This window comes from Caretta caretta, chromosome 9, assembly GCF_965140235.1.
Source record: "Caretta caretta isolate rCarCar2 chromosome 9, rCarCar1.hap1, whole genome shotgun sequence".
NCBI lineage: Eukaryota > Metazoa > Chordata > Testudines > Cheloniidae > Caretta > Caretta caretta.
In genome coordinates, this window is record NC_134214.1 from 40,876,550 (window position 1) to 40,891,212 (window position 14,663).

At 39.8% G+C, this 14,663-nt stretch overlaps 1 protein-coding gene across 2 annotated transcripts in view; it reads right to left on the minus strand.

Moving 5' to 3' along the window:
- Positions 1 to 14,663, minus strand: part of CLSTN2 (calsyntenin 2) — a 694,230-nt gene that overhangs the window by 185,338 nt on the left and 494,229 nt on the right. Inside the window, exon 1 of one of the 2 annotated variants that reach the window (XM_075132232.1) lies at positions 6,906 to 6,963. The exons of the other annotated variant lie outside the window; for it this stretch is intronic. Coding sequence (XP_074988333.1) covers positions 6,906 to 6,954 — 49 coding nt within the window. The 5' untranslated portion in view covers positions 6,955 to 6,963. Of the gene's footprint in view, positions 1 to 6,905; positions 6,964 to 14,663 lie in introns of those variants that run through there. 2 annotated transcript variants of the gene reach the window in all.

Consider the following 14,663-nt stretch of genomic DNA (forward strand, 5'->3'; position numbering starts at 1 on the left):
GCTGCCTATTAATTTCATTTGGTGACACCTAGTTCTTGTGTTATGAGAAGTAGTAAACAACACTTCCTTATCTACTTTCTCTACACCACTCATGATTTTATAGATCCCAATCATATCTCCCCTTAGCCATCTCTTTTCCAAGCTGAAAAGTCCCAGCCTTATTAATCTCTCCTCAGATGGAAGCTATTCAATACCCCTAATCATTTTTGTTGCCCTTTTCTGAAACTTTTCCAATTCCAATACATCTTTTTTGAGATGGGGCGACCACATCTGCAGACAGTATTCAAGATGTGGATGTACCATGGATTTATATAGCGGCAACATGATATTTTCTGTCCTATTTTCTATCCCCTTCTTAATTATGCCCAGCATTCTGTTTGCTTTTTTCATTGCTGCTGCACATTGAGTGAATGTTTTCAGAGAACTATCCACAGTGACTCCAAGATCTCTTTCTTTAGTGGTAACAGCTAATTCAGACCCCATCATTGTATACGTATAGTTGGGATTATGTTTTCCAATGTGCATTCCTTTGCATTTATCAATATTAAATTTCATCTGCCATTTTGTTGCCCAGTCACATTGTTTCTTTATTGCACTGCATATTTCATCTCAAGGTTCTTTATGAAGTAGGTACTTGAATTTTTAATGAAAATCGGACCAAGTTAATGAGGAAATACATTCCATTTCATACCATATTGTACATTTTCATAACTTGCTCTTTGGTCCATGTTCTAAGAGCTATTCTGTGCAGACAAAAAATCCCCAGTTTTTACAAACCAAGAAAAAAAAAAAAAGCAGCAGTTGAAAACGTACTAGCTGAGACCAAATTAATTGAACATATACATTTCTCCAAGGTCTTCTTTCAACCCTTATAGATCTTAGTCACTCTTTGTCATATGTTCCCATTGGATGTTTGCTCCACCAAAGAGTTCAAAATTGAACTTTCTGCTCATAAGCCCTGTTAGAAAAGTAAAAGCACTTTCTCATTTTTCCACTGTATAGTATATGATGAAAATACATGAATCCATTGTGATTTATAGACAGGTTCAGCAGTCTTTTCATATTTTCTTGAGCCATGAATCAAGTTTCAGGCTCACTCTTCAGGAATAAATTATTTACTTGAATAAGTACAGTGTTAGCTGATCCAAACCAGTTGAAGTGTTTCTATCATAACTATGTTTCTTAGGATTGATTTATAGTTTTCTATATTGTTTATACCAGTTGTTCATATTTGATTGCTTTATTTGTTCTGTAATGAGTTGGGGTTTTGCTTCCTATTCAAACACACTTCTTTCTTTGGACCAACTCTTCCCTCAGCTTTCTGCAGTCGTAAAATACCTCATGTGCTAGTGAAAGTTGTTAATAGATCATAGACAATTTGTGAACAAGTGCTTTCTTATGACAAATTACCTTATGGACATCTCCTCATTCAACATCCTAAAAAGAATATGGTCAGAATCTTGACTAAACAAGTTTGGATCCTCAAATGATGATGTTTGAAGAATGGTGATTAACATTGTCTTTAGGGAATATACAAGTCACTCCTGAGCCTGATGATATCAAAGGTTTATATCTACCTCTATTTCTTCACTGCCAGATGACTCTCAGATCCTCTCTTTCTCTTCTTCTGACGATTTGAAGACATTTCAGGAGATGGTAGCATGTTTGGGTCCAGATTCTTGACAACTCTGTCTTGTCCATTCAAAAAAAGACCCATATACTCTTCATCATGTTGAATTTTCCCAGAGTCAAAGAGTTTTTAGACTTGTCCAAGAAACTGTACTCACAATCTGCTTCTAGTACCATCATGGTGAGAACTGTACGAAGTGCCCCAGCATTATTCCAGTTTATTTTTCTATTACCAGGATCCTTAGTGGTCTCCAGTGCCTCCAGCACATCCTACTGGGGCAGGTCTTTGAGAGAAGAGTGATAATCTGGGTCCTGGGAGCCTCAAGTGCAATTGCCTGTGCCACAACAGATTCGCTGTGTGGTCTGGGGTAAATGAGTTAGTCTCTCTGTGTTTCAGTTCCCCGTCTGTAAAATGCAGATGATAGCACATCGCTATCTGATAGGGATGTTATGAGGATGAATACATTAAAGCAGGGGGAAGTCAATTATTTTTGTCAAGGTCCAAATTTCTTGGTCAAGATATAGTCAAGGTCTAGACTCCAGAAAAAGTAATAATAATGATAATAAATAGATTTCGGGGTCCGTTCAAAAGCATCTGACGGTCCAGATCTGGCCCGTGATCCGCCTATTGGCTACCCCTGCATTAAAAAGAGTGTGATGTGCTTAGTTACAATGCTAATAGAGATCATACAAATAGCTTAGATAGAAAGGGATCTACTCAAGAGAGGCTGTCTAAATCCATATACATAGCAAATTATCAAGCCATTATGACATAAGATTTCCCAGCTCTGAGGTAAGATTCTTAATGTATTTGATCCCCTCTTGGATTCTAATGAAGGGAACATTAAATCCACAGTGCAAGAGGGCTACAAATTAGTAAACAATTGCTTGAGAGAAGTTTATGGTGCTTCGGATCAACTAGGTGAGTCACAAGGTGGATGAAGCACGATAAGCAGAAGAAATACATGCACACAACTTCAGTTACTGTTAGACCCTATTTTAGGGACTTTTTATTTTTTAGATATGTGAAATACACTGTTAGGCTAACACTAATTCCCATAAAACAATGTACCTGAGTGCTGAAAAAGCACCATGGTAAATATCATCTGGAAAATAAAGAGGGTGGGGGGGAGGAGTAACAGCATCCTCCCAGCCATATTTAAATATATTATAAGACAAAGAGATAGAGAAACAGCATGAAGCAGATGTGTTTGGGCACATTTTATGAATCCCAACAGTGGGATATCAGACAAAAGATGCACTGTGTCACAGCCATTCTAAGGCAGGTGTTTTCTGCCCCAAGCAAAAAACACCAACCAACTCTCACACTGAAAGGTTTCCATCACTTATCATGGTTGCCAATTTCCTATCCCGGGAAACATGTTTGCTTATAAGCGAGATGCATGTTGCTGTCATTCCCCCAAACCTCTCCCTCTCTTCCTCCCTCCCCCCACTGCACTCACAGGATTATTAATTGGGGGGAAATACCTTTTTTTTAAAAAAAATAAATCTAAACTTTAATGCATGAGTTCTCATTCTAGTCAGTGTAGACTTGATGAAGGAGAAAATGAGTAATCTGTGTCACTCGGCTGTGACTGCTTTATAGTCTGTGTGTGTGTGTGTGCACGTTTAAAAAAATGCTTCTTCATTAGAAGCTCTCATTCCCATCAGCCAGAGCAGATTGAAAACTAATGGTGAGGTCCAACTACTAAATTAATGCTGGCAGTGAACAAAATCATTTCAGAGTAGTCAAGTACATTTCTCTGTAATCTGATTCAATGCGCTTGGAAAGAGACACATTGTTCCTATTCAGCACAAGTGAGAACACAGTGGCATAAATATGAAATACTGTAAGAAGTCAGGCTCCTAGAAGAAAGAATCTTCATTTCTTCAAACTTCATTGAATCTTCATTTCAACTACCCAGCCCATTAATTGTATTTACTGTTTTGAATTTTTCTAGCACTAAAATTGTTTTGGGAAAAAGCTTCATAAGGTTATAAAAAGTACAATAGACACCTAAAAAGAAAAGGAGTACTTGTGGCACCTTAGAGAATAACCAATTTATTTGAGCATAAGCTTTCGTGAGCTACAGCTCACTTCATCAGATGCAATAGACACCTAAATAGTGTATGCAAGTTGCATTTCATCCAGTTATTTCATTCATTGCTTATGATCAGCCACTCCAATTCAATTCTTTTCCTCACAGTCATTAGTTTGATCCTTTGTCTGACTCCAGACAAAGGAGTGGCAGATCTGGAAAAGTATGTATCGGCAGGAGAGAAGAATGAGCTATCAAGTCAGACACCATGTGGAAAAAAACAAAACAAAACCCAAACCAACCCAGCATACAGGTGTGACTGTGCAATCTATCAAACAGAATCTGTGAGAGTCAGCAAGTTATTTTTTTTTTTTGCTACCTTCTTTTTCCAGTTACTAACTTATTTTTCTGGCTCTTTTCTCTATTTTGAACCAGAATTTAAAGAGATATGCCTCACTTCTGAAAGAGTCACTTACCAACAGGAAGTGAGACAGGGTAGGTCAGTGTGATTGTCCTCTCACCCAGAACAGAGAATATTATGTCTATGCTATTGAAATGCTCCTTCTCAATGGGAAAGAAAGAGTTCCTTACACGATCCTAGATTCAGTTCCCCAGGTGACAGCATATCCTTGTCTGGCAGAGCATCAACCAGCACCCATGCATATAGATTTTGGGATTAGTTCTAGTCTTTTAATCTCCGATCCTAGGGAAAGATTTGACAGCTACCGTGACACAATGACAAAACATCTCTTTTCTTTAGTAAAGGTAGGACTGAGCACGTGTGTTGCAAAATTCAGCAGCAGTGCTGTCTATATATTACACACACAAAATGCCTTGAACATTAAGGTTACAGGTCAAGCATGCAAAAGGTAGGGAATGCCAATATTAAGGTTGCTCATGAAGGGAGCATTGAGAACACAGGGGAGCCTGTTTCCCTGTTCTCAGTTCTGGCCCCTGGAAGCCAGGAATAGCAATCGCACAGAAAGTCTCCTTGCAGCTGTGGGATAAGAACATGGTCATTAAAAATGGAGTATTCAGAGAATTTAGCTGCCAAACACTATCAAGACTCTTGAGCATGTGCAAATTCGGCTTATAAAAGGCTTATAACTTGGTCAATTTTGGATAGATTTTTGCAGAGACAGGAAAAGGGACAGCACTTACATGAGAGCAACCCACCACAAACACCATAGTACTGTTTACTAAAAAGAATGACACTTGTGTTGTGACTATATGACACGCTCTGATATTGGGGATGTAAACCCACGCAGTTTGTGTATCAGCCCAACCTAGGAAGTCACACCGGTTCTGGTGTAATATGCACTTAAGAGCATAATACAGTGACGCCCAAATTTTTCCTGTTGAGCCCAACCCAGGCCAGTAATGGAATCTGTATGCACCCCCTCTCCATTACTGCACGGGTGGCTCAGCAGAGGAGCTTGAGCTGAAGGTAGAGCTGGGAGAGGAGCTGGGGCTAGAGGCAGAGCTGGGCTGGGGGCGGAGTGGAGCTGTGGCTGGGACCAGAGCTGGGTTTGGGGGTGGGATGGGGGGCTGTGTGGCACTCCCTCCCCACTACCTCCATAGGGGTTGGCCTGGGCCCTGACGTGCACCCCCTCCCCAAATGTTCCTCCATGCCCCCCCAGGGGACCACGCCCCAGAGTTTGGAGATCACTAGCATGGTAAGTGAGGAAATGCCCTTGGAAGATTTGCTTCCAAATCAAAAAAGTTACTTAATAGTTCTCATGTGCATTTTAAATGTTAGAGTTAAAAGAAAGCCCCAACACAAGACGTTAATTAACCAGTTTAAACTACATATGTGACAGGGATAAATAGTGCAGGAAAAACGCCATCTAAGGAGAAACTTTTTTCTAATTCTTGTGATTTGGAAAGGCTCTGAATCACTAAAGAAATACTGTGGAAACAGAAAAAGAAATATGAATACATTGATCTTTAATTTTCTGGTACTTAGAAAGCTTTGACAAAGTTGCTTTACACGTCAAATATTGAAAAAGTAAGGCAGAAAACAGGGTAAAACAAAAAAAGGCTTCAGGCATACTAAATACAGAAACACAACGAAAACAATTGCCAGAATTGTTTCCCTACTCCTCCCCCCCCCCCCCCCCAGACTAAAATTCAGCACTTATAAAAAATTCAGAGACAGGTCCTGAGCTAGGTGTAAATCAGCATCGCTCTCAATTAAGTCAATGAAGCTGCGCCAAATTAACTAGGTGATGCTCTGTCCTTCTTAGTGGAAACCTTTCACTTATACAGGATTATTATCTACTAGATGTGCTTGTTTTGCATGCAAGCTGTGTAGTACATTTAAAAAATACACATTTGATTTTAAAAGCACATAAAAGTAACTGCCCTAATAAAGCAAGGGTTTCTATTTCCTGACTCTTCTCTGAAAGATTTATAAAACAGCTTTAAATTCTAATTCAATAAATATTTGAGCAGGAATAATGGAAATGAGCCACATGTAAATAGTAATGGAACATTGCTGGAAGGCAGCCTGCACTAAAAAGAATGGTTAAGTCAAATCAGATCGGTATTTGTTCATCTTCAGCTGTTTGGCTCCAGAGAACCTGTTATTTAGACAGCTTATGTTAGCTACACAATAGTTTCCTTCAGCTCTGAAAACTGCAAATCAATGTGAGACATTATTTCTGGTCTTTCCCCTCTTCACTCCTAAGCTTTTTCAAGGTTATACTGATAGAGCCAATCTGTAGCATAATTTAACCAGTAAGAGATTCATCAGAGAAACCATACAAGTGAATGCAAAAACATAAATAAAGTGTGTTACGTGAAGATGCAACATTTAACAGTGATTCTGTAATCAACAGTGACCAGGGGCTTTTCTAAGGGCCATACATGTATTTGATTCACAAAGGAAGTTCGCATGTTTTCTTATAAGCGTGATATTAAGAAGCTTTATAAAGCTGTAATGATGGCATAAATAGTCTTTCCATCCACTTCACATCAACTGCTCCCACCGATGAGTTGCTTCAGACTCATACAAAAAATGTTGAGATTCCACAAGCAACTTTCTTATAGGATGACAGAGAAACTGAAATTTCAGACATTACACCCTAAAAAACCCAACCCAAACCAAACCCTCCTCCCAGAAAATAAGGAGCTAGATCAGGGGTCTCAAACATGCGGCCCATGTGGCTTGTGGGGTTTTTTTGTGTGGCCTGCCAAGCTCCCTGCACCCCCCCTCCCGCACGCCCCTCTGCCTACCCTGTGGCGCCGCGAGCCCCGCGCCTCTCCCTGAAGCGGCTGGAACCATGCCTCTGCGGCCCGAGCAGGGAGGGTGTGGGGGGGCAGAGGGCTCCATGAGTTCCTCTCGCTTCCAGGCACCGCCCCCCACAGCTCCCATTGGCCAGGAACGGGGAACCTCAGCCAATGGGAGCTTCGGGGGAGGTACCTAGAGGAGCAGCAAGAGCAGCACATGGAGCCGTGTGCCCCCCCCCCCCCCCCCGGGACGTGGTTCCAGCTGCTTCCTGGAGCGGAGCAGGGTGGCACGGGGTCAGGGCAGGCAGGCAGCGAGCCTGCCCTGGCCTCGGTGCACACCACTGCCACCCCAGAGCCGCTCTAGGTAAGCGGCGCCGGGCCGGAGCCCGCCCCCCAAACCCCTTCTGGAGAAATAATATGTCATTGTGGTTGTAGAGGGTTTTTTAAAAAAAATTTTAACTGCTTGGGCAGAGTTTATACCTACAGAGAGATCCAATTTATTTATTTAATTAAAAGTGAGATATACAGTACAATGCTTCTCTTTAATGTTTCATTTTGACAGGACATTTATCTTGGATCATTTGGATCCAACATCAGATGTAACTGATTTTGTATTAACCATTATTAAAATATCCAGTAATGTTAGCCATAATGCATGCAATGCCACAAAGGGAGCTAAGTAGCTGAATAAGTTACTTTTACATGGGCAGACCTAATTCTTATCAAACGTAAGCCAAAAATGAGTTTGTTGGTCTCAGCACATTTCATGGTGGGCATTTCGTCACACCGTGTTGGTCTCTCTTCAGGACAGACACAGGTTAAAATGGCAAGAGCACTGTATTTAAGGACTGAAGTGCTTTGTTAGGCGTGCTGGGAGAAAGAAATACTTGCAGACTGTCTGCCCACACTATGCTGGGTTTCGGCTAGTGCCATAAGGCCTAACATCACCAAAGGCACCCATGCCTCTTAAAGAAAGTATTTTCATCATTGACATTGTGGCTGGTCGCAGAAAAATCTTTATGGTAAAATATTAAGATTAAAAACCTAAAATGGTGTGTTGATAAATTAGGTTGGGATTTTTAAAAACGAGCCTAAGTGAGATAGGTGCCTAGTTCAATGGGACAGCTGAATTCTTAGGTTAGTTGGAAGACCCCAGCCTTTGTACACAGAGGAATCTGTAATGCTCCCACCTGAACGACACCCGCAGAAAGCGGTGACATTTAAAATGACAGTACATTATAAAATAGGGAGGAGCAAACTTGTTCTGACTAATTTCATAGCCACAAACAATCAGAGCTCAAAAATTTGACCAAAATGTATGGTGTATTCAGATTCTGCACTGGAGAAACTGTTAAAATGGAGCAGAGTGAAAAGCATTTAAGACAGAAAAAGGAGCAAAAAGACAAGACAGAAAAATTTGAATGTAAAAGCAAAGCCAGTACATTATGATACAATACTGCACAGAGCAGTGGTTCTCAACCACGGATACACATACCCCTGGGGATACTCAGAGGTCTTGCAGGGGGTACATTACCTAACCTAGATATTTGCCTAGTTTTACTACAGGCTGCATAGCAAAGTCAGTACAAACTATAATTTCATAGACAATGACTTGTTTATACTGTTCTGTACACTGAAATGTAAGTACAATATTTATATTCCAATAGATATATTTATAAGTATATGGTAAAAATGAGAAAGTAAGCAATTTTTCAGTAATAGTATGGTTATGACACTTTTGTATTTTTAGGTCTGATTTTGTAAACAAGTAGTTTTTTAAGTGAGGTGTAATTTGCGGGTATGCAAGACAAGTCAGACTCCTGAAAGGGATACAGTAATCTGGAAAGGTTGATAGCCACAGGCATAGAGGACACCCACTTGTGCTGGACTGCCTTTCCAGGGTTTTTCTATCCTTAATAGAAAACATAAACTTCTATTTAAAGTGTTAGAATAAAAGAACAGCCATACTGGGTCAGACCAATGGTGCATCTAACCCAATAACATTTCCTTATTCACTTTCTCCACACCATTTGCAACTTTGGATTTAATGTTTGAGGTCTGTTAGTACAACACTATAATAAAGTTGGACAGTGTAATTGATCATTCTGTTCCCTAGAAACTAATCCGATCTCCTGTCTCCTCTGTACAGATTTGGTTTTAGTATGTGATAAATAAAGTAATTAAGGTGATTACTCTAGATTTGAGATTCATCCTCCACATACATTTGTGATTGATTTACTACATTACAGAAAGAAGCAGCTCAGTACTGGAAAAAGGGTGCACGCTACTTCACTGATTATAGAGCAGTTCATGAAAATTTCGGAAAGATCTCAGATCTTTCATTGTTCACCTAGCCATCTGGATGGATAGAAAATACACAATGGGGGGAAAGGAGAGAAGACAGAAATTCAAGCTAAATGTTCCCATTCAAAAATAAAAATATTGGAGGAAAGAATACAAGTTTTTCTTTCATTGAATGTTAGAAAACCCCTGGGGGATTTTAAACAAAATGTTTCAGTTATGTGATATTGTACTGCAACATGTGAGATAAATGTGTTTTTATGATCACCCATGCTGTGAAAAAACTATGTTCAGTATCACATGTCAAGAATGCAATTGTACAAAGAATGTTAGCAATAAAAATTAGCATGTTTGGGGCTGGCAGGCTGTGCATGTCTGTCACAGGGTAACCACCTACACCAAGCACTCTTTTCTGGTTACTGGCCCATACCTGCCCAAAAGAAGTACAATCCAGGACCCTCTCTTCCTGACTTTGCTTTTTTATTTTCTCCATCAGAGTTATAAGATACAAAATTGACTTTGTGGAAAAACTGTTCCTTCCAAGCCAAAATACAAAATTTGAATTTTGCAATTTTAGTGTTTTTGATGTAAATTTTTTTTAAAAAAGCAATTTTGTAGAATTACACAGAAAAATGGAGTCTGAAGGCTGTAAAATTGCATGAAATACACTTTTTTGTGAAAAACTTTAGAAAAAAATATTTTCAGCTGTTTTACACAGCTCTTCTGACTAGCATAATGAAAGATAATGAAGCTCTGCAGTACAGACTCAATTGATCAAAAAACAAGTAGAAACATAAATCTTTTTTTTTTACCTTCTAGCTGAGAAAGGAAACTCATACTGGTCAAAAGATGACCCAATAAGAGATGTGCCGGAAATGGTTTTCCCATCCGGCACACATTTTTGAGACTAAAAATAAAAGGTGTGTGTGTGCCCACATGCACAGTCCCATGGTTAGGCATTCATCTGGTATATTGGAGACTCAGGTTTACGTTCCTGCTCCAAATCATGCATAGTAGGGACTTGAACTCTCTCTTTGGCCCAGTGAACATTTAACTATTTATACAACGTGGACAAGCTCAAACAGGATAAACTGAGATAGACACTCACTCTATATCCTTGTGGTTAGGGTACTCACTTGGGATATGAAAGCCCCAGATTCAAATCCCATCTCTGTGTGATTCAGGCTAGAGATTTGAACCTGGATCTCTGGGATCCCATGTGAATGCCTAGCTATTAGGCTGTTGTGGAGTGGGTGTCTCTGTCCAGAAATTCCATCCTGGATCTGAGAACCCTTCCCAACAAGAGTTTTGTTGAAACTGGCCCTTTCTGGCAAAAAGTCTTGGTTTTGACAAATTGGCATTTACAAATGAAAAAATGTTTTGTCAAAAAAATAAAAAATCCACAACCTGATCCACACAGAGCAGATACATTCCAGAAATGAGATCAAATCAAAACACAGCACAGGAGCTGCGGCATGAGGCATTACAAAGTACTGATTTAGTGGGACTGAAGAACTGCCTGCAAGAAAAAAAAAAATCCCACAGAAGTTTTCACATTATCTTTTCTGGATTTTAGCATGAAGGCCTAAAGGCAGACTTTATATTTGCTCAAACATGCTTTCCCAGAGAGAAGAAATTGGAACAACCATTGCTTTTCCAGCAAATCTCTATGTCTGATAGGCTCGTGAGACATTTTTTGACAGTGTCTTCTTGGTGAAATTACTGGATAACATTAAAGCATTCTCACCTATACAGCCAAAACTGTAGTACTGTTAAAAACAAGTGTTTAGTTTTATTTTGAGTAATTCTTGGAAAAAATCAAGCAGCATCCATAATACTGTATTGAACACATATTCCTGCCTCTATATGTAGGGTTATGTCATTTTATATATAATTTAAAAATATTAATTGTATATTTTAGAACGTAAGGACATAAGAATGGCCGTACTGGGTCAGACCAAAGTTCTATCTAGCACAGTATCCTGTCTTCTAACAGTGGCCAATGCACGGTGCCCCAGAGGGAATGAACGGAACAGGTAATCATCAAGTGATCCATTCCCTGTCGCCCATTCCCAGCTTCTGGCAAACGCTAGCGATTTTGTACATTTCTGGCTTTAGTCTTCCGATTTTTAGATCTTTGACATTTCTTTAACCCAAGACCAGTTCCCTAAATTCATGTTATTACATAATGAGCACACAACTCATACCTGTTCCACTGACTTACATATACTTTAATAATTCTCCTGCCCTGAATGGCTAATTACAGAATCTTATGTTTTGTATTCACAATATCTGAAGCTGCAGGATACATGGAAATAAACTGGCACCTGGAAGATGCTGTTTTCTTCTTCTACATCTGCTTTCACAGTGAACTGCAGTACAACAAAGAATCTGGAGTGGTTTTATTCTTATATGCCACAGGGCATAGAGTCAACATTGATGGAGTAACATCTTTTGCTTTATGTGCTGTGAACTACTTCACATTGTTTTGCCCTCCTCCTCTTGTCTGAGTCTGCTCATGGTATATTCATCTTTGTGTTTTCAGGAGGACCACCAAGTTTTATCAATTGACCAGGGAGCCACTTTTTTGATGATTTTCTATTGTTAGCTCCTCTTTACTTATTCTACTCACCCCTTCACTCTCCCACCCCAAAGGGAGAGCTGACAATTATGCTATTGAGGAGATGTGACGGATCGGATTGAGTTAGCAACATGAAAGGAGTACAAAATGATGGAAGTTTATAAAAGATAGAAAAAGTTTCTTTCACTTTTGTGATATATATTTTTTCTGCTATTTTTATCTTCTGCACCCTGCTGAATGATTCAACATAAATATGGCAGGTCTATAGATCTTTCTGTTCCCTGCTTTTGTGGGCCCTGGACCCTGCCACAGAACTCCAATATCCTGGTTTATAAATCCATTCCTATTCAGCAAAACACTTAGGCATATGTTTAACTTTCAGCATGTGCTAAAGTCCTGATAACTGATGGAGCTAAATGGTCCATTGTGTTTAAGTGCTGTTGTTAATAGACACCTACGTGCCTGGCTGAATAAGGATGGACGGAAGTGCATGTTTAAATGCTTTGGTGAATTTGGGGCCCAAATGAAGATAGGTACTTGATGTAAATGGTTATCTTCTTCACCAGTAAGTAAAACTCTGCTATGTATCCAAAGCCTAAGACGCTATAGCAGGGGTAATCTATTTTTATTAAGTTCCAAATTTGTTGGTCAAGATATAGTCAAGGTCCAGACTACAAAGAAAATAATAATAAAATAAAATAATAATAATAATATAAATAACAATAATGATAATCATAAGTAAATAAAAAGGTTTTGGGGTCTGGTCAAAAGTATCTGTGGGTCCAAGTTTGGCCTGTGATCTGCCTATTGATTATCCCTCTACTATCGGATGTGTATCAGTCTAATAAAATCAGCATCAACATTTTCTCTTCAACCATGGACGGAAAGTGACCATGGACCAAATATCACTACAGCGTGCCCCTATTTAGACCTGAAACCAAGGAAAGCTAAGGACTCCAGATAGTCAGACCGGTCTTGTTACAACACTCTCAGCCAATGTGCCCAAAAAGGAAGATTATGCATAGTTAAACTGACCTGTGATCAAAGGATCATGAAATATCTTCCTTTAACTCTTTACATGCTAAAACCATACAGCAGATAAATCAGAAAGAGACTTGACAGAATGATCTGAAAGTCATAAAATCCATTCAAAATCTTCCCAAACCATGGTTGATCTGGTAGGAGTAAAGGGGTCAATTAATCTGGATTACCCTACATCCCAAAAGACTGTCAACACAAATCCCTGTCTGGGCTTATGTTTGAAACTGAATTCAAAATCAACCCAGTATTTGTTTCTACGCATATTTATTAAAAGGTCCACAGGATATTGAACACTTTTACAGTGTAATCCAACAGTTTATTGTCCTTTAAGGGATCAATACATTTCTTGAATCAAGGCAGTTTCTGCCTGCACTGAAACCTCAGAAAAAAGAACAAGGTCATAGCTCAAGTTGGCCTTTTGTCTCCCATGATAGTGAAGCATTTTGTTGCATTAATCTTCAAATAATTTCTTATTTTTAGGGGTGTCAGTGGGGTGCCTGGTGATACAGAGATGCAGAGACAGATAGAGACAGCAACCAGTGTCAGTGGCTGTGAGGAGTGTGTGTTTGAACAAGTGCTGCATCCAAGGAACAAATAAAGCCTGTGTCCTCACATCATAAAATAACCAGTGCCACTGATCATCCTTTCTATGCAATAGTGGTGGGTGGCATCGACATCTCTTAAGAAGCACAATACAGGCTTCAATAGCTTGGCTCCTACTTGTCTTAGAAACCTGTCCTGTGTCTTGACATCCCCTTTGACTATAATACCAAACTGGTCATGAACACGTTGCCTATGCTTATTCAAAGAAGATGTTTGTGATCAGATTTTGAAGGAGCAGCATAGCTAGGCAACATTTGTTCTTAGCAGCAGAGGACAAAGATTAATTTGACTGTTCTCTGAAACCTCAGAGTGTTGTATCCAGGTTGAATGATGAGAAAAAAAAACCTCACTAAGGTGCGACAGCATTGTTGTTCTCTTCTCCAGATGCTGAATGCTGAAAACATGCAGTACATAATATGAAAGGGTAGACTTCTTTACTTTGGTGGGTTGCAGCTATTTTGTGAAGAGGATTTACTTGCCTGTAAGACTGGTTCTAACGGAAAATAATAAGAAAAGGATGCTTTTCCCCACAGGAAAAAGATGACAGTTATTTCCATGGTACATGCTGTACTTTTGTGCTTCATGCCTAAAATCTTAGAGAAGCAGGGCACCCTGTAGCGAGCAGATTCATATTTACATAAATAGACATTCTTTCTTGCCCCATTTTTATATATACGGACCCCTGGAGAGTCACAATGCTAAATATCAAGCTGTCAGGCATAGCCGGAGCCCTTAGTGTGTCGGTTTGTTGCCATCTGTCTGCATTTGATTTTCAAACCGGCACCTGGTTTTGATGGGTGCAATTCAGGTCTGTTTATGTCAACAATCTGTTTGTTAGTTGAGATTTGCATGGGACACGACCCCAACATCCTACTTTCATGTATTCCCCTTTAATCTACGTACCCATCAATCTGTTATGCTGTGAGATTGCTCACGTACTGCGCTTTTGCAACTGCCAGTCAGCTTTTTTCCCCTCTCTCTCTTTCTCATGTACACACACACAGACTTAATTTACCAGTCTCTCCCAGAATGAGGGGGTTACTTACCTGTAACTGAGGGTTCTTTGAGATGTGTGATCCCTATCTATATTCCACTGAGGGGCTATGCATGCACACCATGCATTGAGAGTCAGAGATTTTTCAAGTAGTAGTGTCCATTGGTCCGTGCATGTGCCCTTGTCTTGCCCTGTGGTTTCATCCGAGGTGATAAAGGGTGGGGCGGACCCCGTGGCTGGTACA